The sequence below is a fragment of the Crocodylus porosus genome, unplaced genomic scaffold, assembly GCF_001723895.1.
Source record: "Crocodylus porosus isolate Cpor-Errol unplaced genomic scaffold, CroPor_comp1, whole genome shotgun sequence".
In the NCBI taxonomy this organism is placed as follows: Eukaryota; Metazoa; Chordata; order Crocodylia; family Crocodylidae; genus Crocodylus; species Crocodylus porosus.
The window spans coordinates 76,116,170-76,141,067 of record NW_017728947.1 but is presented as its reverse complement, the minus strand read 5'-3'; the positions used below and the strand labels follow the sequence as shown (position 1 = coordinate 76,141,067).

Below are 24,898 nucleotides of genomic sequence, written 5' to 3'. Positions count from 1 at the left end.
GCAGAGCATGTGCATGCACACCCCACCATACATGTGCACCCACACACGCCTCACACTGCCATACATGCAGACCCCCCACATCTCCCCACAAACCCCAGGTACCAGCCCCTCACAAACCCCATACCCACCCACACCCCACATCCACACACACCTCCACATGCTCTCTCACCCCACATGCACAGCCCCGACAAACCTATACCCCCCCAATATACAAGAGTAAAACCAAATTAATGAATGCTGTAACATGTTCACTTTTTAGAACATAATTTGGTATTTTTCTAGTTCCAAGAAGGCAAAACCCCTTACTGAAAGGAGTACTTCCTAGGGGTAAAGAAAGGAACTTCTGGTGGCAAAGATCAGAGGTTAGGGGGCAGGACTTCTAATCACAAGATAGCAACCAGGGGTGAGGCATCTGTCAAGGGGCAGGGCTACCAATGCGGCCCTCAAGAGCTTGCCAAAACTGGGCAAGCAGCCTTCCGCCCAAAATAATTGCCCACCCCTGGTGTAGAAGCTGTACTTATTTGACTGAGTCTCTCCTAGTCTTGCCTTCAAGGAGCAATCAATCATTTGGACTGGAAAGTCTGGGTGATATAATAATGTGACTATTATTTATTAATTTGTTCCACACTGCAGACCAGTATTGCATTTTCCAAGCCTCACTATAGAGCTGCCATACGCATTTCTGGCCAAAGCCAAGCCTAAGTTGGCCCAACACTGTTCCCAGTTCCTCCAGTAATAATGGAGCCAGCCCGTCTGCCTCGCCTTCCTCAACGCTTTGAGATGCCAGAATCCAACAGGCCATCACAGCGTGGGAAACATCATTGGATCTTAACTTGCCTCTTTTCTGGAGAGCAAAAGGAAACCCCAAACCACCAACCTCTTACTAAACCCACAGCCCTGACTGTTTGCATAATGACACGAAATACACTCAAGTAAAAACCTTTCAGGGAAACCACGTGGTACACACCCTCCTCCAGGGTCATCCTCTCATGACCCAGGTCAACTTGCTGGCCACACCCAGCCAGTACAAATCTACTCTAAGGCAGTTTCATTTTGTGCACAGATCTGCGCTTGAAAAGACCAGCTAGAAAAAATGAGAACTGGGCTTACAGGGCTGGGAGGTGTGAAATCTGTGCGCGAACCAAGCCTGATCTGGCCAAAGGCCTGTGACATTCCTTCTCCGCTCACTGAGCTTACCATCTTACAGAATATACATATGCATACAGAGCACAAGTGTTCCAGTCTCCAGAAAACGTTCCAGACAAAGACCTGCCAGAGACATTCCTGGGAAACCTGACAAACTCACAGATTCCTTTGTAGTGTCTCCAGCATATGCATCCATTTAACAATATAAAAAAATAAAATAAAAAACACTGCTGTGGATGGCTGAAATCACTTTTTGCTTCTCCTAAAGCATCAGACTCCCATATAAGCAATCTCTGCCTCAAAACTTCCCAGTGGGAGCGATTTTGATAGGGGACAGAGCAGCCAAATGTTTGATGATTGGGATGTAATCCTTCACATGAGGTCTTAGCTGTTCAGGTTGGCCCATTTGGTGACTATCTGCCAACTGCAGGGCTTGCTTCACCATAACAAAAGCCTCTGCTCCCATTCTCTTTAGAGCCTCAGAGCAGCAGGATAGGTGTAATTCCTGAACTGCAGAAACCACTGACATTTTCTCCTCCTACAACCTCTGCTAAGACTAGTAATATTATTGCTGATGCTACAAGTCAGCACTGGTAGGAGTAACCCCAGTCCCCGTGTGAACGGCTTGAGGCTGAGGAACACAGGTGGACCCTGCAATCCTGCAGAGAACATTTTTGAAAGACAGAGATCAGGAAAAGCCCAGACTTTATCCCTATTCTCTTCTTCCCTTTTTTTGGGTCGTGAAATAAGCTCTCAGACTTTCTGGGAAGATGCCCTCCATTCTCTTTTCCTGGACTCCTAAGGGAGAAAGCTATATACAACAAACCAAAGGGTTACTCAAAAAATACAGGCAGCCTGAGACTCCATGAGACAGGTTTAGCACAGCAACGGACGAGGCACTGGCTATAATGCACTGTACTTGGATTTCATCTATTTTCCAAGTGTTGTGGTCTCAGTTTAATCTCTATTTAGCCTCCCTAAAACACTCTACTCAGGTCTGGGATGGGAGGAGCTGGACATTAACTGGGATCTGAGCAGTGTATACCTCAGCAGTGTAAACATGCAGTTTATTTTGTGGACATGTAGGACGAGGGGGCCTCAGGCTGTTTACCTGAGAGAGACGTAGTGCAGAGAGATGTAAAGCCCTGGGTGAGATCGCTGCTATAGTCGATACCCAAATGAATGGCCTTGTTCTGGGATGGTCTTTAGCAGACAACTCCCACAAGGTTACCCTGGGCCACTGCATGCTGGCCATGCTGTGCCCCTCCCCCTAGAGGTCCAATAAGCTTAGCTGGGTTTTGCTAATTTTCACTTTCTAGCAAGAAAAGTGCCTCATCCCCTTGGGGATCTGTCAGCACATTTGCAGAAGACCTGGCTGCTAGATCCCGGGTACTGGCATACTGTACAGCAGAGACGGAGACAGCTCATTCTGGCCTTCGCCTGGGTGGTCCGATGTTATCCCTTTGATTAAAGCTCCCTGGCTAGAGGAACTGGAGCTATTCCTAACTATAGCCAAATCCTGAAATCTCACTCTCCCTTGCGGAGAGGGGCAGAGCTCCCACCAGGCTTCCCCTCCTCCTCCTCCTCGCAAAGCAGGACCAATTCAACACATTCTTCTGCTCACTAACATGAATAACCACAAAGTGCTACAGCCTGGTAGATATCAGCAACAGCCCTCACGCCAGCCAGTGATAGAGACCTCCCACAGATCCAATACTTCAAGAGCATTATTTACCTCACTTTTTTTTTTAACCTACACCATACTTTAGAGAATTCACAGTATTCATGGGGGGAAGAGGGGGAGAGTGTCTACACATGCATGTGTCATTTGTGCTAAAACTAACCCCACTCTGTACAGTAGAGTGTACTCCCTGTAGGAAGTCCATCCAAACAAGGAAGCAGCCATCTTGTGCACTAAATAAATTTGCTGAGTGAACTTTAGGTTTAAACACACTGTAAAGCACATTGCAGGACACAAAAATGTCTGGATTACTGTAGCAGGGCCCTCATCCAACAGGAAAAAGCACAGTCTGCTATTAACTGTAGAGGGAAAGACACTATCTTGACTACTGCTTCGTGTCTTGGCCTTCCAAAAATAGAAGAGGATCCGATAAAATCCTTTACATGGTCAACAAAAGGTAGGAAAACTCCTGCCCAACTGAAGGGGATATTATCAACTCCACCATTTTTTCAGGCTACTTCCTAATTACACTTTGATTTTATCTAACCCGATCTGCAAAAATCTTTCACCCACATCCTAAACTTACCCAAACAAAAGGCAAATCAGAACACTTCAAGATCTAGAGACACAATATTAAATATCATTAGCATATTGAGAGCACTGAATCTTAACTACTTCCACGTTCAAAAAGATATTAACACAATCTTTGTCCAGCATTGGGTCTTAAGACCCAGACTGAAAACAAATCATGGAAATTCAAGGATGCCAGGCACTAACAGAACTGCTTCATTACAACCATATCATCAACTTTATGAATGAAGGAAAGTCTAGCTGTGTACAATGAGACAAAGTAAGAAAGGGTCACAACAGTAGAAGCAGCAACATAGCATACAGATTCCTCACAGAGGCAGCATGTGAGAAATTTCTCCCAGGCGTGTGCAATAATGATAGTGGGTGCATGAGAGAGGAACCATGTATGTGGTACTGTGGCCATAATCAAGGGAGAAAGTAGTATTCCAGGGGCATGCATTCAAGAGGCACCGCAGACAGAGGGGCACTAAAAAGGAGAAACTGTGGCACTGCAACTGGAAAGGCAAAACATATGCATGTTCTTGAAAGGGCAAATGTAGTACTGTGGAGGGATGCACAAGGGGGAGATAGCACGGCACTGCAGCCAGAGTCAGTATATAAGCACAAGAAAGGGAAAGTGTATGGTATTGCGGACAGGCATTGAAAAGATAGGGAGGATGGAACATTACTACAGGCAGAAGTTGCATGAGACAGTATATGGCATTATGGGCAGGAAAGGCCAGGCTTGAAAGACTGCAGCTCTGGAGCAGGTGAGCATGAATGAGGGAGAATACAATACCATAGGCAGGCACTCAGAGAGAGGGAAGAGGGAACAACTCTGTGAGAAAGATACTGTGGGTGGGCACACAGGCAAAAGAGCATGCATAGCGGTGGTTTTGCTGCCTTGTGAGAAACAACGAAGGAACAGAATGGTTACTTGGCAGGAGATATTACGGGTGGATGGAAGAGCACAAAGGCTTGTAAGCACGTGTGCATGCAGTACTGCAAGCAGGGAGGGGGAGCGTGCCTACGATACTGTGGGCAGATGAACACAAGCAATATTTTGTCTGGGTGCAAGCAACCGTCATTTGACAGCACACAGTTGTGCAGGTGAAGTGGGAGAGCACACTCCTGAGGCAAAGGACACTGATATTGAGGGCCCGGCAGGAAAGAGGGCAAGTGTAGCAGTGCATGAGGGTGGGTGCATTTGCATGAGGGAGGGCTGCATGTGTGAGTGCAGGTCACTGTGTGGGGACTCAATTGAGAATTTTTTTCATTATGGAAGAAAACAGAAAATTCCCATTAACTGAAATTCTGAACCAAAAAAAATTGTGCTTTAGCTACAAGCATTTCACTTAGACAAAACTGAAATATGCCTTACTGTGAAGGCTGAAATTCAGGGTTATGGAAACGCTTTAAAAAAAGGTGAGTTACAAATATTTGTCCAAGACAACCTAGTTCATAAACACATCTGGTCTTCAACTAAAAAAGTTCTGTATTCTCAGAGTCGATGCAAAGACATATTTTGACACCTCTTGAAGACAGAGCAACCTAGGCAAGCAGCCATTCAAGTTTCCCCACTGTTCCTACCAATACTGCTCCATACTTCTAGGGACAAGACAGAAGGTCAGGTTGCACAGTTCAGTCAGCCTGTTTGGCAGACACCCAGAAAAACAAGAGGATCCAATTCCAAAGGTGTTTTGGTGTTATGGCAATATATCCATTAAGCCAAACTGAAGCAAGTGAACTGTACACAAGGGACAAAGGCATCAAATGTAGTCAGAGCTACCAGGATTGAACTAAGGCTTTATGGACCACCTAAGTAACCTATGCACCCTTCCGAGTCAGTCAGTTCCCCACATTTTTGAATGGTAAGAAAAAACAGAGAAACTGACCACAATTGCTAAGTAACCCAACAAGACATTCACAAACATCAATTAAAACAATAAAATATGGACAGAGGCAGAACAGTAGTAGGTGCAACCCACCATAACCACTAGCCATCCCTCAGAAAATGCAGTAAAACATCCCTGTTGAATCCCACTCAACACGACATTTTCCAAACATGCATCCAAATTGATGATTCCTACAGCATTCCACAACAGTCAAGCAATTTGGGTTATTTTGTAGCAGATAGAAAACAGGGAAGAGTAATTTGCAAAGTGAAAGCCCTGACTTGGAGAACCTCCTATTGGCAGTCTCTCTAATTCAGTTAGGGGAATCTAGCTTGAGCACCTCTGATGATTACAGCTGCAGCAATACTGCATGGAGGGAGGTGGTCTCTCATTTAGGTAGAGTAATTTAAGACATTACAGCTCAAAGCCAAGACCTTAAAATGCTAGCTGGAAGCCAAAGCAGATCATACAGCATCACCATCATGTTCCTGAACTAATGTCCTGCTTAGCAAAAGGGCTATACCACATTCCACACTAGCTTAAACTTCAGAACCAATTTAGAATACAACTGAAATACAGAATTTTATCAAAAACTGTTATAACCTGCCCTATGCTCTTTCTGGATTTCCACTGTTATCATTCTGCTTGCCCAGGTATTTCTATGGAAACAGACTATGGAAACTTTCTGCCCTTCTCATCAGTCTGATTCTATTTCCTAATTCTCCCAGTAATGCTGCAATCCAGTGTGTGACACGTCACCATTAGGAAACAGAGTAGTTGACTTTAAGGCAATAAGAATGTGAGAAATTAAAGATGGGAAACACCTTGTTCACATTTAAGCTACTCACTGGGGGCTGGGACAGGATCGTTCCTTACAATATATTTTCTAGTGCTTTGGCCCAGTCTAACTATATTAAATGACAAGGCTTCAATCACTACCCTCTGCAACTTAAAAGAACTATTATCTAATAGGGTTTTAGTTACTGTAAAGACATCACAGCAACAAGAAAGAAAAACAATTTTCACAAGATTCTTTCTTCTCAGCATGTCCTGTGACTCTGAAACAGGAGTATGTGCCAGATTTCCATAGTAACAAAGAGAAACCAACCTCACTGCCCACATACCTGCTGTGTAAGGAGACTGATGTGGCTGGGTGGTGAATACTGCCTGGCTGCCTGTTTCTCTGCCAGTCGCTGCAGTTCTGCTGCTACAGTGCTGGGGTTGTAACGTCTGCCCTGGGAGGATGCGTCTTCTGCATCTTTGTACACCCTGGCTGAGCTTGCACGTTGCCGACTTGGGCTGCGATGACACGAACCTGCCAAACAGTTTTCATCCACTTAGAAGAAGAGTGCAGAAGGTCAGGCTGCAGAGAGCTCTTCATGCCCTCTGGGCTTGACACCAAGGCAAAGAGGTGAATGGGAGAGGTTTGTACCCTGGCAATAACAGAAATACAAGCAGGCGCAATACTTTCTACAGACCTTCTCCATGGTCTCCATTCTGCACTTGGGCTGCATATCTGAGCTTCTCTAAACCAGCACCAATCTCTCAATTCATCTTGACATGAAACATCAAGTTACAATGGGACATTGCTTTAATATAGTGAGAATAAACAGCCAGTGCCTGGAACTGCTGCAATAGACAAATGGCTAGGATTTGAGGAACTGAAGACATTTTTGCACTTCATCCCAGAAAGAGAAAGGGGAGTTTGGAAGCCAAGTGTGTAGCTGGAAATTGCCCCTGTAGAAACATACCTCTTTCTAACATTAGTTGGACCCAAAATTCCATTTAAAACACAGGCACTTGGCTTTATATACCAAGAGGATCAGTAACAAGTTAAATGCAGATACTGCTTCCTTCTTAGGAGGAAAAAATATTAAACACAAATATAATTCAAAGGAATTCACAGATTGAAAACTGGCTGGAGGGCCATGAACAGAAGGTTTTTATAGACAGCAAACCACCAAGGAGGTCAAAGCATCACAGTTGCACTGTAAGATCAGGAATGAATATTTCCATTTATGATCTGGATAACTGATAATATGGCACATTATTGAGATTCATAGATAATTAGAAGGACTACAATAAATAAAAGGAGAGAGAAAAAAAGAAGAGACCTAAAAATATTAGAAATGTGGGCAGAAGGTAAGAATCTCATTTGCACTTGGGGAAAAAAAATGCAGCTAATACATCTGGGATAACCAACTTCAAAGCCAGATATTCAATGGAAGGAAGAAACCTATGAAGCAGAAACAGCTGAGAGGGAGGTGGGAAGTTCAGGCAAAAACTTGACATAAATTTGTAATGGGATATGGCTGTGAAAAAAGACAGCACCATTTGGGACTGCACATACAGAGGCATCACACCACAGATTAGAGGATTAGGTCCTTCTCTTTAATTATAACCTCACCTGGTACACTGCTTTCAGTTCTGGGCATCTCATTTCCTTTAAACTCTGACAAATTGGAGGAAGCATAGAGAACAGCAACAAAAATAGTCAGAGGGCTGGAGGGGCTGACTTATGAGGGAAGATTAACAGAGACAAATTGTCTATCTTGGGTAAGAGAAGACAAAGCAGGCTTGGTAACAGTCTGCAAGTACTTGATGGCTATAAACACCAGAACAGGACAGGAATTAGAAAAGTGCAAGGAAGCAGATGTAATACACAGAGAAGTAAGAGCAATGGCCTGAAGTTAGAAGGGAAATTTTTTACCTGGAGACCAGGAAAAACCTTACTAGAAGCAAGTTTGTAAAATCATCTACCCAGGTAAATATGGAAACAGGCGCAGGATTAGGGATATTTAAAACAAAGATTAATATAGGAATAGGACATTATCTACCCTGGCTCCCAAGAAGCAGTTTCAAAGGCACCTAAATAAAGTTTCCTAGCTTTCACTCAGAAGCTTCTTTGAATTCCAGAAAGCAGACCAAACAATTCAAACATTTTCTTTCTGTTTCACAGTTCTAGAGGTAGAAGCGAGACACTGTTACTCCCTCTCTGAAGTACCTCACGCAAGCCCTGTAATTCAAGGATGGCCTGACTGTCACAGCACAATCAGCCTTTGGGCTGAAAATATGTCTGGTACTTTTCATACAAAACCTGCAACAGCTTTGCTTAAAAGCAAACGGATCCCTTTAAATAAGCAAGTGCATCAGGGTTGGGTTTTTTTGGATCTCTGTGAACATGTGATGGAGTGTTCTGTCTACACCAAACCTAGATTTCTGGGGTCACTGCAGGAGGAAACCCACTCTGCTAAATAGAGCAGTTTCTCAAAAACAGGGGCATTAGACTAGGTATCCTGATCATAATTTGATACAGGCTACAGTCTGCCCGCTTAAACCTCTGCTTCCTTTAGTTTCTTCTGATAAGCATGGATTTTGCTATCTTATACTGTTGTTGGCATGACTCAGCCATGTTCCCACCACAGAGGTGGCTGCACTTCAGTCATAAATGAGATTCCTGTACTTGGCTGGTAAGATGTTTTCAGGTACACCAGGGCAAAAGGTCCTAGAGAAATATGAAGGTGTGTTCACAATATGTGAAATCCCTTAAACCAGTGCATCTTCAGTGGTGTCATGTGGAGGCCCTAGTCAGTCTCTAATGTGTGGCAAGTTGCCAGTTTCCTTCAGCAGGAGATAAGAGCAAGCAAGCAGCCCACACCATCTCAAAGAGGGCCTCTGTACTATTGAAACCACCCCAAAATTGCTAAAAACAAAATGGGAATGTGTATGACTACAGTATTACAATGAATACACATTATTTCCCGCCTCTGCAAGTTAGACCAACCAGACCCAAATAAGTTGAGCTCCCTTTTCCCCTGCACAATAAACAGGAATGATCAACACAATAAGGGAGATTTCCTCTTCCAAAGAGGAATGTAATTCTCATTAAAAGACCAGGATTTGCAACCTTGGAAATTGAGGATTTCTGCCTATACTGGTATAGGTACAGACTATACACATTCTGCGCAAAGTAGTAGCCTGGACAGCTGTTTTGCAGCCCCTCCTCATCTCTTCTAGGTTAACAGATAAGAGACTGGTCAGTGCTACTTAAGAGATAGGAGCCTGATTTAGATGGTATGAAGAACATGCCAATTTCAAGAAGAATCTGAGCTAATGAAAGATTTACCCAAAAGAACAAATTCACTTATCTAAAATGTCCAGCCCACTCACCTGCTTTTGCAGAGGACGGTCTGGATAATTTCTGGCTGTAGATCTGAGCAACACTGTGAAAGGATGAGAATGGACCAGTAGTGTGGCCACCAGACTGAGAACGGTGCAAATCTGCATGGCTAGATGTTGGGTGGGATACCGTGTTTGTAGAGAAAGACTGGTTGCCAGAAACTGTGCTGTGGTTCTGGGAAGGCGGGGAAGATGGGGACTGAGTCAGTCCAGGACCAACTGGAGGAGGCAGAGATGAGTGGTGACTAGACACCTGTGTGTTTTCAGAGGCTGTGGTATGAGATGAAAACTGTGAGCTGATGCTTCTCTGGAGCATAGCACCAGGACCAGTGGAAGAAGTACTGTGAGGGCTGCACTGAGGTAATTTCAGCTCGTCTTCTGTGAAGGATAAAGAAAGGCAAATCAGGACATTTCATAAGGTAAACTTTTTTCCAGAGTCCCACAGATAATGGCCACTTAGCCAATGGCCTACGTTTGTTGGCTTGATGAAAGCTAAGAAAACCTTAGCTACCAGGAAGGACTGGCAAAAAACTGAACTAGGCCTATCCTCTTCCTGAACTCACTTTATCTAGCAGATAAGGTTCTCTGAGTAGATGTGATATCTTTTATTAGACCAGCTGGGTAGTTGGAAAAGAGTTCCTAGCAAGGTCTCAGGCGCAATCACCCTTCTTCAGGCACAGGAAGTCTCTTGCCTGAAGAAGGGTGACTATGCCCAAAAGCTTGCTCATAACTTTTTTCCAACTACTCAGTTGGTCTAATAAAAGATATCACATCCACGCAAAAAACTTTGCCTGCCTATGTCCTTAGACCAACACAGCTACAACCAAAAACCCAGCAACACTAAATTAATCTAGCAGAGGCCTTTCACCAAAGACAGAAACTAATTTCAAGTGCTAATGAAAGAACTATTCACCCTAGAACATCTTTTCTGTCCATTTATTAAGTGAGAGGCCATCCTGGCAAATTCTTCTTATGGAACTCAAGCTGGGACTTCTTCAGGTTGTTTCTGCCTCTAGGATCTGACTAAATTAATTGTTCAAATAGTTTAAATCTAAACAATCTACATCTACATCCCAACTGTTTACTGCAGAACTAACCCCACTCCTGGCTGACTGGTTCACTTACGAAATGATCCGACTTCTTTGGCCTTGTCACCTTTTAGCTCTCCTTCTGCATTTAGTTCTGCCATGGAACATTCAAGCTGATTACTTTGCATTTCCTCCACTACCTCAGGAAGATCTGAAATTATGTTTAAGCATCACGGAACAGAGTTCAGGTTGCTAACTCTATGGAAACTGGAGTAAGGTTTAATATCTTGCTGCCAGGCTGAATTAATTTCCCACTTGTTACTGTGGTTCTTACCGCTGTTTAAGCAGCTTTCATTTTTGTTATCCAGAGCATGATATCACATGGAGTAAATTCTACCCCCACACTGGAATGCCTGATCAGTCCCATGTATAAGATCCACCCCTCTCTAAACTATGCAGGGATCCCATGTCAAGAGAGATAAAACTCATCATCACCCCCATGGCTTCCTATATTCATGCTGAGACTCATTTCTGAGGTTCTACACTTTCTCTCTCTCACACACACACACACACACCCCCTTGATAGCCAGCCCTTGTCTACCTGTAAACTCTCAGAACTGCCAAGGCACTCACCTTTCTGGGCTGTGCTTTCTGATGGATCGCTGCTGTTGCAGGGCTTTGAGGTTCTGGGTTTGGTACCCAAGAATACACTGGCTGACTTATTCTTGTGTGTGTAAAATGTCAGCACCTCCTCTAAGTCGCTCTCACTATGACAGGAAGAGAAGGAAGTCTGAATTTTAGAGGATTCTGCCCTCATGTGCAGAAACAACAGAACCTCTCAATAGAAACAAAAACATGAGGCTGAACAGACCAAAGGAGTCTGAGAAATTACTGTCCTCAATAGGAAGAATACCTGGAACTGAAACATGCCCTAGTCTGTGTTATGGAATAGCACAGCTCTTGGCTGGTAATGGCATTACTGAAATGCCATTACCAGCATCTCAGTGTGGCAGGGACCTTAGGCTAGACAAAATAAAAAAAGCCTTAATATTATATAATTTTTTGTGACCTCCACTCAACTGGATTAATTCAGGTCTGAGCAACTACCATTACCAAGCTTCCACCAGGACTCCCCAGAGCAAGAGGCCATCAAGAATTCTGCTCAGCCTGTTTCATATTCATTATTAATGTCCTCCCCCAAAGGAGGGTACTAATAATACCACCAAACAGGCCCACTAAGAGGTGGACATGTTAATTAAGAAATGCCACAGAATCAAAAAGAGAAGTGGTCAACATTTTCACAGGTCCAACAGAAATTGTGACTACTCCTTTTTTTTACTTTTTGGGCAACAAATATATTCTACTGTAAAACCTTCCCCTAAAGTCCTACTCCTTGTTACCTCTTAGTCAGTTCCAGTCCCTTAGCCCTTCTGTTAAGAATACTTTTTGAGCTGTACTTCTAGCTTACTGAATGACATTTTTCTTTCCCTTACTTTTCTGAGCTGTGGCTTGTGACCATGTAGTACAACACAACATCAGCAAGCAGGAGGATACCGCTGGCAACAGTCACAACAAAACACAATTCAAGAAGGCAAAGTAAAGATTCTTGGCAGAAATTACAATTCTGCAAGGTGTCCTCTGCACATATTCGTGCCTGTGAGATGCACCTCTGGCACAACAGAGCTCTGGAAAAAGCAGTGCCTATTCAGACTTCACAAGTGTTTAGACTTTCAAAACACATCACAAAGCTCATCTATCTTTCTCAGGCCTTTGAAAACAGTATGAGGGTGGAAAAGGGCTGTGGTGAAGAAGTTATTGGTTGTGAGGGTGATTTAAGCCTCCAGGTTGCTTTTCTTGTTGTCAGTGGCTTCGAGTGAACTGACTTGTAGAATTATATTTGGGTATTAATTCCGTTACATTTTTAAAGTTGTCAAGGGTATTTAGAGCCTACAGCTAGGTACTCTCTTAGCATGTATAACACGAAACATGATACATACACAAACCACGCTCTCTTGGCACCAAGGTTAGGTTTTTGTCTAACAAGTGGTAACAACTAGTCTTCATCTTGTTCAATGTCTCAGTGACTTGCAGAACCAGCCTTCAAAAGAAGATTTTCCCCTTTTGCCTGACCCACTGAAGACTGGCCAGTTGGCTTAAGCCATAAATGCCAATGCAGAGTAGAATGGCAGATGCTAAAGTTTTTAGAAATACCTGAAGCATCATAAAAAAAGCAGAGGGAATACTTAAAAACCACTCACCCCTCAGCAATAACGTATTTTCCCGTGCTTTTAATTTTTTGGCAGATGGTCTAGCCAAAGCAGCAACCTCAAGGCAGAATTAAATATTAAGCCACAACAGCCAAGAAACCAGTTGCAAAGAACGCTAGTTCATCTAAGGAGTACACAATTCTGTCCAAGCCATCAGGCTTTCTAGCACCACTGTCTAATGAAGCAGACTGACCTACCATAGAGCTGTTCATCATTTTATTGACCACATGAAGAATCAGAGAGACAACTGTCTTCTTTGAAGACCACCACCAGTTGGGGAACCAAGTAAAAAGTGATGGTCTTCTGGGTAACTGCAGGAGCGAATGCTAAGAACAGTCAAATATCCTGAGTCATGCTCCTCAGTAATATTTTGAAAGGCTATTAGTATTTTCTGGGACAACTCTGATATTGTGTTTAATGACTCCATAATGGATCAGCAACTATTAAAACTAACTGCAATCATAAGGTAACATCAGAAGACTACAAAGCTCCCTGATCAGTAGCAAAGCTCTGGCCAATTACCCTCTTTCTTCGTCCCCCATTCATTTCCAACAGGTCACTGTGGGTGCTATTCAGACAGAGAAGGAGGCAGCAGGTTCCACAACCAGATGTGATGAAGGAGGGAGCATGTTATCCTTCTTAGAGAAGGCAAAAGTGTGGTAATAATCCAGCTGAGAAGCCTGTTCCTCTGTAGAACCCTGGTCCCTAAGAAACAGAGAGGTCCTTGCCATCATCAGTTAAATTGGGACATTGGATTAAGAGAGTTCTGCTGGATCATCAAGTCAAGTCCCCTGTGTGCATAGGCTATCAAGTAACCCGAGGAATTGCCATAATGACCACTTCAAGCCCTTACATTCAACTACAGTACATAGCAGAATACCTGAAATACCACCACCCTATAAACATGCCATAGGTAAAAGCAGGAAAGATGAAAGCGTTGCTGATCTCCTGCCACTGCAAACACAAGGAAGTAGTTGGTTAATATGTGACCAGAAGATCCTAGAAAAAGAACCATGCCCTAGCACTACAGAAGGCAAAAAATATGGCCCATACTGACCAACCCATACCAGCCACAAACTCCTGGAAGACCAATTCAGGTCAACATTAGGAAAAACTTCTTCACAGTCAGGGTGTCCAGACTGTGGGATAAGCTACCTCCAGAGGTGGTGCAATTACCTACCCCAGAAATCTTCAAGAGGAGACTCGACAGTCACCCTGCTGGGGTCACCTGACACCCAGTTATCTTTCCTGCTTGGTGCAAAGGCCTGGAGTCAATGATTTTCCAAGGTCCCCTCCAATCTATGAACCTGATCTAAAGGAAAAATTCCTTCCTGAACCCATATTTGGCAATTAGTATGACCCTAACCAGATGAGCAAAACTCTCCAGCCAGGAACCTCTGGGTTTTCTACGTAGTGGCAGGAGCATCAGCATATCCCAGTCAAAAAACCCCAGTCTTAACTGTGGCCAATGTCCCAGTGCCTCAGAGGAAGGTGGGGGGGAAAAAAAAGAGAGACCTCCCAGAAGCCAGTAGCATTCATAAGGGAGAAAAAACATTCCTTGGCTGGTCCCAGCTGGCAACCAGTGAAAGCCCTGACGCATGGGATTACCAGACACCTTCCACACTATATAAAAGCTACCTTATTTCTACAACCTGGAGACCACAAAGCACATGGATTTTCACATCCAACTCACTGATTTTTAAGCCAGAAATCCCTGGCCTTTAATACCATCCCTTCCATAAAATTATCTAGCTCAATCTTGAAATGATGAGAGTTGCATGTCCCCAATACTTTGCTGAAATGACCACCCCAAAACTTTACTCCTCTGACAGAAATCTAAACTTCCAGTGTAAATTTATCTGTAGCTGATTTCTAGCCATTTTATCTTCTGTTGTTGTTTTTAAACCCCAAAAGCTCTTCCCCTTTCCAAATATTCATCGTATGAATGTACTTTTAAAGAGAGACCATATTCCCTCTCAATCTCCATTTTGCTAAATTAAGCCAAATGCCTTTACATCATTTTGCATAAGAAAAGGTTTCCATTTTCTCTTAAATGTCTTAATTGTCCTTCTCTGAATTTGCTTTGGTTTAAACTAATCTGTTTTGAACACTGGTGACCAAATTGCAAAATAATTTTCTAAATGGGTCTTACTACTTCCTTGCACCATGGTACCTTGTCTCTACTACATGTGCCCCACTTAATGCACCCCAAAATTACATTAGCCTTCTTTTGAGTTGCACTGCACTAATAGCTGATGATCATCCCACAACTAACCAATATACTTAGGTCCCTCTCTTCCTCAGATGTCTCCACATCTTATAGCTGAGGTCCATGTTATTTGTCACTAACTGGATGATTGCATACTATTACTATAACACATTAAGCCCACTGTATTACCCTTATTCAGCCAGTCTGTTCTCTTGTCACAGAGGCTATTAAATTTATCTGAAGCAATTGTCCACTGATATCCCCATATTGAGTTTTCCCTCATTTTCTATGTTAGCTTGTATCTTTAACTAGTCTTCTTTTAGCATCTATTCTTCTACCTTACCTACTACTGAAGTCAAGCTAACAAGCTAGTAATCACCCAGATCAAGCTTTTTCCCCCTTTTTAAAAGACACTACATTTGCTAATTTCCACACAAACTATCCCCCAAATTGACAGTTTTACTGAAGATCTGTGCTGGAGAAGCTCCTATTGAGTGTGCCAATTCCTTCACTATTCTAGGATGGGGGTTATCCATATCCCCAGATGCGACAGCAAGCAGTCTAGGTTTTGCTTCCACCTAGATATGGTAAACTCTTTATTTATGTCCTCATTGCCATGTGGTATGCCAACAATATCCTCAGTTACCTATTCATCTTTATTTTAGACTGAGGCAACTGTCCAATTCTCGAATCATAACTACATTGTTCTTGATCTCCTCCATCTTCAGCATGAAGTAGACACTAATAATTGATGGTCTTTCCTCCTGGTTGACTTTTATAGAGAAAGCAGCTTTTGCTATTAGCTTAATATTTCTTGCATGGTCAAGCTCAACTAGGCCTAATTCTTACTTTGCTCCTACATTTTTACCATAGAAAAATATTCCTTCTTACTGATCAGTCCCAATTTGTGTTACTTATACATCCTCTGCTTATGCATGATAGCCTACTTGAGGTTCTTGTTCATCTATGAAGGTCTGAGCCCCTACCTACAATTTTTTCCCCCTCTTGGAAGGGATGCAAGCTTCTGCAAGTTATTCTTTTGCTTTAATATGGCTCCATGCCACTTCCACATCCAAGTTTCTTAGCTCCCAAATCCAGCCCACCTCTTAACTTAGTTTCTCAAAGTTAGTCCTTGTGAAGTCCAAAACTCTTGTTATAGACCTATTATTTTGCCTCATGCAATTTAGTTTATGCTGAATCAATTCACAATGACTTCATCCCAGACTGTTTCCCACAGTTCATCTACAAGATCCTTGCTATTAGCCCAACCTATAAAGGTAATGATGCCTCTTGTTAGGACAGGTAATAGTAGGGTGCATATTTCTAGATGAGTTGTCTATGAAATAGTCATTGTACCAGTGAAATTGAAGTCTCCCATAACTGCACATTTTTCACTATCACTAAAATCTCCCTAAAACAAAGAAATAAAGAACACTGAAAAGAAACTAGCATAAAAACTTCTTTAAAGGAACTGAGAGGCCTTGGAAAAGTATCTCATAGCTGACTAAAACACTGGCTATAGGAACCTATTTTATTTTTCATACAACCCCAGTAACATTATAAGGTTCACTTTATTTACACTACCACCATCTCCTACCATCCTCTAGCTAGCTTAACACAGATCAAATCTGAGATATACAAACCTTAAGAATGCTGGTCCTTTAACGTAAAAGTAATAGTTCACAATGAACTGCTTTATGAGGAAGAGAAAGAAACAGTAGTAACATAATAGTAAGCAGCATGAACTTCTTCTATACCTCAGGAGGCAAAGTCCTAAATGGTAACTGAAGTGAGAAGATAGAAATGAGCTTGCAATGTGCTTCTGGGCAAAGGAATTTGACACAACAGCAACTTAACCACAGAAGTTCAAAGCAATCTCAGTAAGTGCCCTAGCCTTGTTCTTGTTCCAAGATAAAACTGTACTTAACTCCAGTGTGACAGAAGGGATCATTACAAATTACAGGCATCAACTGGACATTCACAAAGGTCTGGATGAGGCCTATAATACCCCTTGGGTCCAATTAACAGCCAAAAATACCCATCAGACATCCTTCATGTACCAGATACAGATGCCACAAGAAAAGTTGAAGACTGAAGCAGGAAGAGAACAAGGATAAAAGCAGAAAGGCTGTAATCTGGTCCTTTATTACAAGGGATTAAGACCATTCTTACCTTGCTCTGGTAACAAAGTCCTGAAAACCTTCAGCATTCACTCCCTCTTCCTCCTCTTCTTCCTGTTTCTTTTTTGATTTCTTCTGAATCAGCTGATCAGTTTCCTGCAAATAAACACATTAGTAACCTGTCACTCTGCCTCTCTCTGCACTTCTTCCAAGTCCTAAAACGATCCTAGCACTGCCCAGAGAAAGGATTATAAAGCAGCTTTATAGGAGTATCAAACCTGGGGCCTACAGGGAAGATCTGGCCCATGAAGCTGTCATACAGGCCAAAAAACTAGGAATTTGGAGGTGGAGCGAGTAGGGGTAGGCCTGGCTTCCCAAATCCAAGGCACACCAAATCAGTGGGGGTGGGGGGAACTCAACCCTTCCACTACCACTCACCCATATAAGCGTGGGGGGCAGGGTGAGTTTAAAGCTCCTGATCTAGAATAGAAAAAGAGGTGCCCAATTCAATGGGATTAAACTAGTAGTGCATTTCACTAGGTCAGTGACTCTCAATGAGGGTGCTGTAACACCCTGGGGTGTCTTGAAATCCTTTCAAGGGTGCCAGTGTGCCATGCAATGTTAACACTGTTACATAGGCAAACATGATTCACAAGATGAACCCAGAGACTGAAATTGGAATCCATAATGTTAAAACTTTCTGACCTGTAACGGTCTTCCCAAGTTCTCTTATCTTTCTATAGTTAAAAATTGAGTGAAAACTAAGACGTGACATTTTAAGTGGCGTCTCAAGTCTAGTGAGAGATGCCTCAAGTTTATTTTGGGGTGCCTTCAGTCTAAAAGGTTGAGAACCACCGCACTATGTGCATGTGGTTCTGACGAACTGCAGAACATGTAACTGCAGGGAGCTCCAGAAAGAGAGACTATTGTACACGTGTTAAGGTCCATAGTCCTCTATTTTACTTACCCTGTTAGAAGCAACATACCAAGTAGGACTCTAGTCTTGATAAATGCATACCATTGGTATGAACACCCCCTCTGTGAGAGACTATGAAAAAGCAGACATACGCTTTACAGTCTCAGAGACCCTTTTCTACTTTGTTGTTCCCATCTGTAGTGGAGGTCTCCTCTGAGTTTTTGGCCCAGCTATTTGTTCCAACAGAAGTGTATTTAGCGCAAGGGCAACCATAACATGATATTGGAGGGGATCAGTCAGATAAGTCTACAGGCAGCCTTCTAACCCCACTCTGAGAACTTGTATCCAGACTTGCTTCCTGACTTGCATTGCACTACTGAAGCCTTGTCTACCTGTGGAAGTTACACTGCTTTACCTATACTCATTTAGTTAAACCAGTATAACCCTGCACCATGTATCTAGTTACATCTCTATAAAAATGCTCTTAATGCACTTTATTCCTACATGAAAAGAGGAATACATACCTTTATACCAGTATAACTTTGGTAACACTGGGACTGTATTGATGCAATACTTTAATTTAAAAAAATCACATCCCTGAATAAAATAATTATTCCAGTACATTAAACTGTTTAGACTAGGCCTAAGCTCCACTTAGCTGGTGAACATGGGAGTAACAGCGGGCACCAAGTCAAAAGAACTGTATACATTTTGTTAAAGATAATTCAAGAATAGCAACTCTCAAAAGGAGGGAGAATGGGGAGGACAGGGGAGGGGAAAAAAAATATCGCCCTCCAGAAATAGGACATGTTTCCGATCTTCATCGCCTCAGTGGGAACTCTCACTCGTATGCGATTTATTTACTCAGTTTGCTCAAGGCAGGAACTTTCTTCTACAGTGCAGTAGTAAGTACATAACAGTAGCAAGGATCCCTCACCACAGCTGCAGTCACCAGAGCCAGTGAAAGAGAACTGTATACTGGGTTCAAACATGAAAAAGCCTGTAGCCAAGGAGTCTCTCAACAGCTTAAAAAGCTTATGGTCTCAAACCCAAGTGATTTGATCTCTCTACCTCCAAAGAAGAAAATGTGTTTCTGCACTGATTTATTACCAGTTATACAGCTTTATTTTGTGAATTCACTTAAAGGTTAGCAGAAAATCCTGGGGTTTGAATAGAATCTGAGTGGAAATTCTATACAAAGCAGCTGTGTTTTTCACTTGCCATGAAGCTGCCCGGGTGTTTTGTGGTTACTCCTAACAGTAATTCAGAGAGCAGTAGGCATACATGGCACTCCCAGGAATGGAGCTGGATCCCATTCAACTTTGCTGGCAAACTTTTCTGCTTCAACAAACCAAGTTACCAGATGTCAGTTTAAAATGGATGTCCTTAGTCAGGGGGAACTAGGAAGGCTACAAAAGCAGTGTAAGTAGCAGACAGTGGAGCTTCTATCAGAGAAATCAGCTGAGGGGGATCCCAAAAAGAGAAAGTAAGCTTTTATTCCAAAATATGTATCAGCAAAAAACACAGCACTGAGAATGGCAACTGCCCTATTTGCAGAAGTAAAAAGTATCAGTTTAATGCAAGACTTAACTCATTCATGCCAGAGACCATGAAGAAATCCAGTTCATGGTTTATAGCTTTTTAATATAGTAAACTGAGGGCAAATATGCATGTTGCACATTATTTGTTACAAGGCTGAATTCTGCAGGAGCATGACAAACTGGGAGAAGTAACAGAAGAGCTACAAGAGACTAGAGGCTGAGGCCCTTACAAACATCAATTAAACATCTTTTTATCAACATCTACAGAAGTTTATTTAATATATAACCATCTGTATTGTTTTCATTTTATCACGGTGTTTTTAACCTCATTTCGTAGGCCAGCATTTTGAGAAACCAGACACGTCTCTGAATGCCTACTTGATGTGCTACATATGCACCTGCAAGCACAGTGCTGTCTAGCTAATAATTGGATACTGCCAATATCATTGGCTGAACAGGCAACCACAAACAGAACTAAGAATTTTCACACTAGATTAGACCAACAGGCTACTTATATTGTAATCCTGTCTAGGATATGGCTAATATCAAATACTTCAGAGGAAGGAGCCAGAAACCCAGTCAAGAACAGTACTGGAGTTACCTACTCCACAGTAATTGCACAAAAGTTATGTATAAAAGCTGAATATCAGCATAAGCATTTTGAACAGTTCACAAGGTTCAGAAATCCAAAAACAATTTGATAGGCAACTGCCAGTATCCGGGAGGCCCATATGGAATGCATTGGCCTGTAGTAATATTCAATGGTTACCAAATCCAGAGAGGCTGCTACTACTGGGGCATGGTGAAGTTGGTCAGTACTGCACTGTAGGGTTAGGAATTCCACCTCACACTCAGAATACTGAAAAGAATCAGCACTAGCAGCAGTAGTAACAAAACTTCATTATTGAACTGGTCCAAACACCTTAGCCTTCTGCTGAACGGGCTCCTCTACCGAAGACCAAAGAACACAAATAGAAACCACTCACCTTGTTATAACAGATAATGAACTCCCCCAACTGGTGAGCCAGAATGCGCCTACGGTCATTTAGTGCCAGATGCCGACTGGGAAGTAGCATCCTCATGGACTGCTGAAGATTGCTGGCTGCTCGCTTCAAAAAGCGTACCACCAGCTCCTGTCACCAAGGCACAGAGTCAATAGAGAAATCTAGGTGAGGAAGGGTACAAGATGTAGGACAGAGGGTTGCTAGACCAGCCCATTATTAGTAGAGATAACTATATTATTTTGCAGATGCAAGTGACAGGTAAGAGTACATCTCAGAAAAGAAAGGGAGTGTTTTTTCACCTAACTCCACAATATCCAAAGCTGAAAAGGGAGAAGGATTGTGTATCACTCCCTGCAGCAGGACAGGAAGGGAAATATTCTGGAAATGGCTGTCCGAGGCAAAACTGGCAAAGGAAGGGATGCAGAAAAATAATTTAACATTAATAACGGAGAGTACCTATCAAGAAAAACATTTTACATGGAGCACTGTCAAAATAATTATGTTGGAAAAGTCTAATGATGAAATGACCTGACATACACACCTGACTGCCTCAAATGGGAGGAGGACCTTGGGGTTCATTCGTTACCATGGTGGGAGACCCCATTCCACTACTGGTGAGACACATCATCACATTCTCTGTACTCTCTCTGGCCAGATACTCCCATCTCTGACACATCATCCCCTCCACCCCTCACCATATTTAGTCTGTGGGGAAGGCAGATGGCAAGCCAGACCCCAAGCGAAACACCTCCCATGGGTGATCTGAAATCTTTATCTCATCTCCAGATTTGCTTTCAGTTAAGTACCCCTGCTAGCGCATAGATGAGCTGCCTCAGAGCCAAAGAATGACATAGCTCGACTCTCACTTCCCTTATACTAGACTGGTTTGATCTGTTATTTTAAACATTATTTTTTTCACAGGACAGCAGACAACATTACTCTCAAAAAGCCTGTTTCAATTTTCCACTTGGAAAGAGCAGGGGTAACATTTTCCACTGAGCCAACTGATTATTCCCGACACAGTTCTATCTCTGAGCTACACTGGTTGTTTCCCTACAGTCTGGTCTTAAAGAGAAGCCATCTGGACTTGCAGAACACCTGGTATCCTGCATCTTTCTGGAGTGTTGTAGGGAGGGAGAGGAGAGAGTAGCAGACTTAGCTCCTTAAAATGTAGGAAGGTAAGATTTCATTTTACAGCCTGAGGAAGTTAAGGGGTATTCCCCTTAAACAACTGCATTAGAGAAACACCCTCTTGCAGGGACTCTGATCTGTTTTTTCTCTTCTCTCTGTTTAGAGAAATGGGAAGATCCCATGAGGTCCAGTTACTTGCAAAAGGTGGGTGGAAGAGGGCTAAGTCAAGTGCCTATGAAGTTTGAGTGGATACATATTCTGTTTCTATGGGAAAATGCTTGGCCCTTTGTGATTCAGCAAGAGAATCTAGGCATTAGCGGAACACTTCAGAGGTGACAGCAGCTCAAACATGGGTACATCCATGATTGAGATATGCAGGGAGGAGGCAGCAGAGGCAGGATATGAACTGCATGGAAAGTCAACCATACCCAATTCACTGAGAGCTGTCTGTGCTACATCTCACTCAGAAAGATCATCAGTCAACTCTTTTAGCAGCTTCATATACTAAGAAGCACAGCACCAGCTTCTAGGCAGAAGTGGAAGAGACATGAGTGTAACCTCAAAAACCAGGAGATTTTTTTCCTTGCTTTTCCCAAGGATAGGGAACAACCTCAACACCCCCAGAGCAATTTTCCAGCTAGACTTCTGTGGCCTGAAGTAAAACTCCTTACCATTTGCTCATCCTCCTTGGCAGCCCAGGCAGCACTCTGGATATGGTCCCCAGATTCTTTCATCAGGCGCAACTGAACACGCTGCAGGTAGGCAGAGAAAGCCCTGCGAGCCTGCACTTTGCTGTGGAAGCCAAGAGGCACAAACAGCAGTCAGCTCAACAGCATCAGGGAGTAAACTAACACCATCTAGTCCTACTCCCCAAGAGCCTGACAATGCCCTGAAACATGGAAGATAACGAAATTTTGCCATTTGCAGTGCCAATACCCCTGACAATTGCCAATGCACTCCATGTGTGGCTAAGGAGAAAAGTGGTAAAGGGAAGGAATATTTCTTTATCCCTCTATTCTTCTCAACAGACTTTCATTCTACCAGGATAGGGCAGGGGTTCCAGAAGACACTACAGCAGGGGTGGCCAAAATATGGTCCACAGGCCACATTCAAGCCACGACGGTGGCTGCCCAACAATTGTTGCATCTGGTCTACTGTTGCTCTCATGGCACGCCACATGGGGCTAAGCCCTGCCTGCTCCTGCCCAGGGCAGCCCGCACTGTGCTCCCAACCCAGCCCTGGCTCTGGCCCCACCCAGCGCACACATCCTCCCAGTAGGACTGCTCCCATTGTGGCTGCAGCCACTTGGGTACTGCTTGGGTATACCTACAGTGGCTCCTCTTCCTCCTGCCCTTGCTGCATTGCTTCAGGCAGCAAGTAGCACAGGGAAGGGCAGCAGCTGTGGGGATGCACACCAAGCACCACATGCCCAGCCAAGTAGGGGGAAGTTCCATCCACCCCAGCACCGCACCATTCACAAGCCACCTGGTACCTTGAGGCATGTAGAAAAAACATTTAAAGCTGTGTCTATGTCCAAATCATTTAATCTTTCCGAATCTCTGAATCAATTCGGAGGGTTCCGATTTGATTCAGAGAGATTAAAAGGTCTCCTGATTTGATTCAGATTCAGCTGCTGAATTGGGCCAAATCAAATCAGCGACCGAAGCTTTGCACAGCCCTGATGCTTAGTAACGTACATTATAGTGCAACATGAGGCAAATTAAAGAGCAGGGAGTTAAAATTCAATAAAAGGAACCTTACATTCAACTGAAGGCATTAAAGAAGCCACTAGTGGCCAAAGTGATGCCAAGAGCTCTCTGCTTTGATAGAAGTATAACCCACAAAGATAACAGCTCCTAGTCCACTGGTCCAAGGATATATCCAAGGAGTCAGGCATTCTAAGGACTAGTAAGATAAGGGTCCCTGCAACAGGTTCCATTTTATACCAACACAGCCTGCAGTTGGGTACATCTGTTGTAGGCTCTCCCACCTCCCCCCGCACATGTACATAATGGGAAACTCTGACTGAAGCCCCCAAGTAGTCCCTACACTAGCTGATAAACTGCTTTAGGATAAACCCACCTAAAGACTCTTACCTTAGATTGCCATTCTCCTGCAGAATCTTTAGCAAGTTAAATCGAGGCTCCGGCTCTACCTTTTGGAGAAGCATTTCTCCCTCGCGCCCTCCAACTTTCTGTCCAGGCTCCTTCGGCAATTTTTCTCGGCAAGCAGCTTCCATCAACTCAGATAACTTTGGCTTGGAATTTACCTGCATGTCCATAGGAGAGCCAGCAGCTTCATCCTGAGTTACCTCTAGTTCTTCAACTTCATCTGCCTCTTCCTCCTCTTCACTTTCTGTATCAGACTTGGGCAGCAGCTTTGTCGGTTTGGAAGTCCCTAAAATGGGGAGGAAACCATCTGAGTTGATGTAAAAGGTGTTGGGAGGTAGAAGGAAAGTATTTTCTGCAATATACCACCCTTCTGATTACTTCCAAAGATTCTGTTCCCGAAAGTTGAAAAGCACCATGTAGGAGACACAGTCCTTGGGCTTCCCTCTTCACCAGATCATCCATTTGAGGATCAAAACAACAACTTATAAACCCTCCCCTTCAACACCAAGAGGTAAGCAAAGGCTAGTATCCTTAACTTTATAATGGAAAAAGCAAACAGAGAATGAAATTTGAGACTGAACCTTTAGAGGATGTTGATCATCATAACAGCCAATGTACTTGAAGTTGTAATACAAAGGGGATGTAGTGGGACGCATATGAGTGGTAAAGCAGTTCAGAATGTGGATGGAATAAAAACCATTAACTTTGATTACAGTCTCTCTCCTTTATAAGCATGAACCCCAGGGCCAAAAGCATCTACATACCTGCATTAGAGCTCCTGCAGCTTGCCCATCTGGGAATGCAACACCACAGGTTCTTTGCTAGCTTGTCTTTACCTACCTGCCCACTAGGCCTGTGCTAAGCAGCAAGTATTCGCTTCCAATTCGGCTGATTCAGGAGACAGTGATTTGATTCAGAAATTCAAAATCACTGTCCTGAATTGATTCAGCCAAACCTGATTCAGAGATTCAACTCCTGCTGAATCTCTGAATCTCCAAATCACACAAGCCCCATCCCCTGCCCACTCTCCCAGTCCAGCTCCCAGCACTTTGAAAAAAAGCCCCGACTCAGTGGGTACTACCCCATACTGTGTGGGGGGC

At 43.3% G+C, this 24,898-nt stretch overlaps 1 protein-coding gene across 6 annotated transcripts in view; it reads right to left on the bottom strand.

The window, feature by feature from the left end:
- The window catches only part of TTLL5 (tubulin tyrosine ligase like 5), a 170,208-nt gene that overhangs the window by 81,025 nt on the left and 64,285 nt on the right, over positions 1-24,898 (bottom strand). For all 6 annotated transcript variants that reach the window (XR_002104025.1, XR_002104024.1, XM_019551869.1 and 3 more), the window contains 8 exons: positions 23,784-24,084; positions 22,359-22,479; positions 20,539-20,685; positions 17,148-17,251; positions 11,133-11,266; positions 10,597-10,710; positions 9,463-9,849; positions 6,417-6,607 (listed from right to left, as the gene is read on the bottom strand). Coding sequence is in view for 4 of the 6 variants with exons in the window: in XM_019551869.1 (XP_019407414.1) it covers positions 6,417-6,607; positions 9,463-9,849; positions 10,597-10,710; positions 11,133-11,266; positions 17,148-17,251; positions 20,539-20,685; positions 22,359-22,479; positions 23,784-24,084 (1,499 nt within the window). In the remaining 2 variants the exon portion in view is untranslated. The remainder of the gene's footprint in view (positions 1-6,416; positions 6,608-9,462; positions 9,850-10,596; positions 10,711-11,132; positions 11,267-17,147; positions 17,252-20,538; positions 20,686-22,358; positions 22,480-23,783; positions 24,085-24,898) is intronic.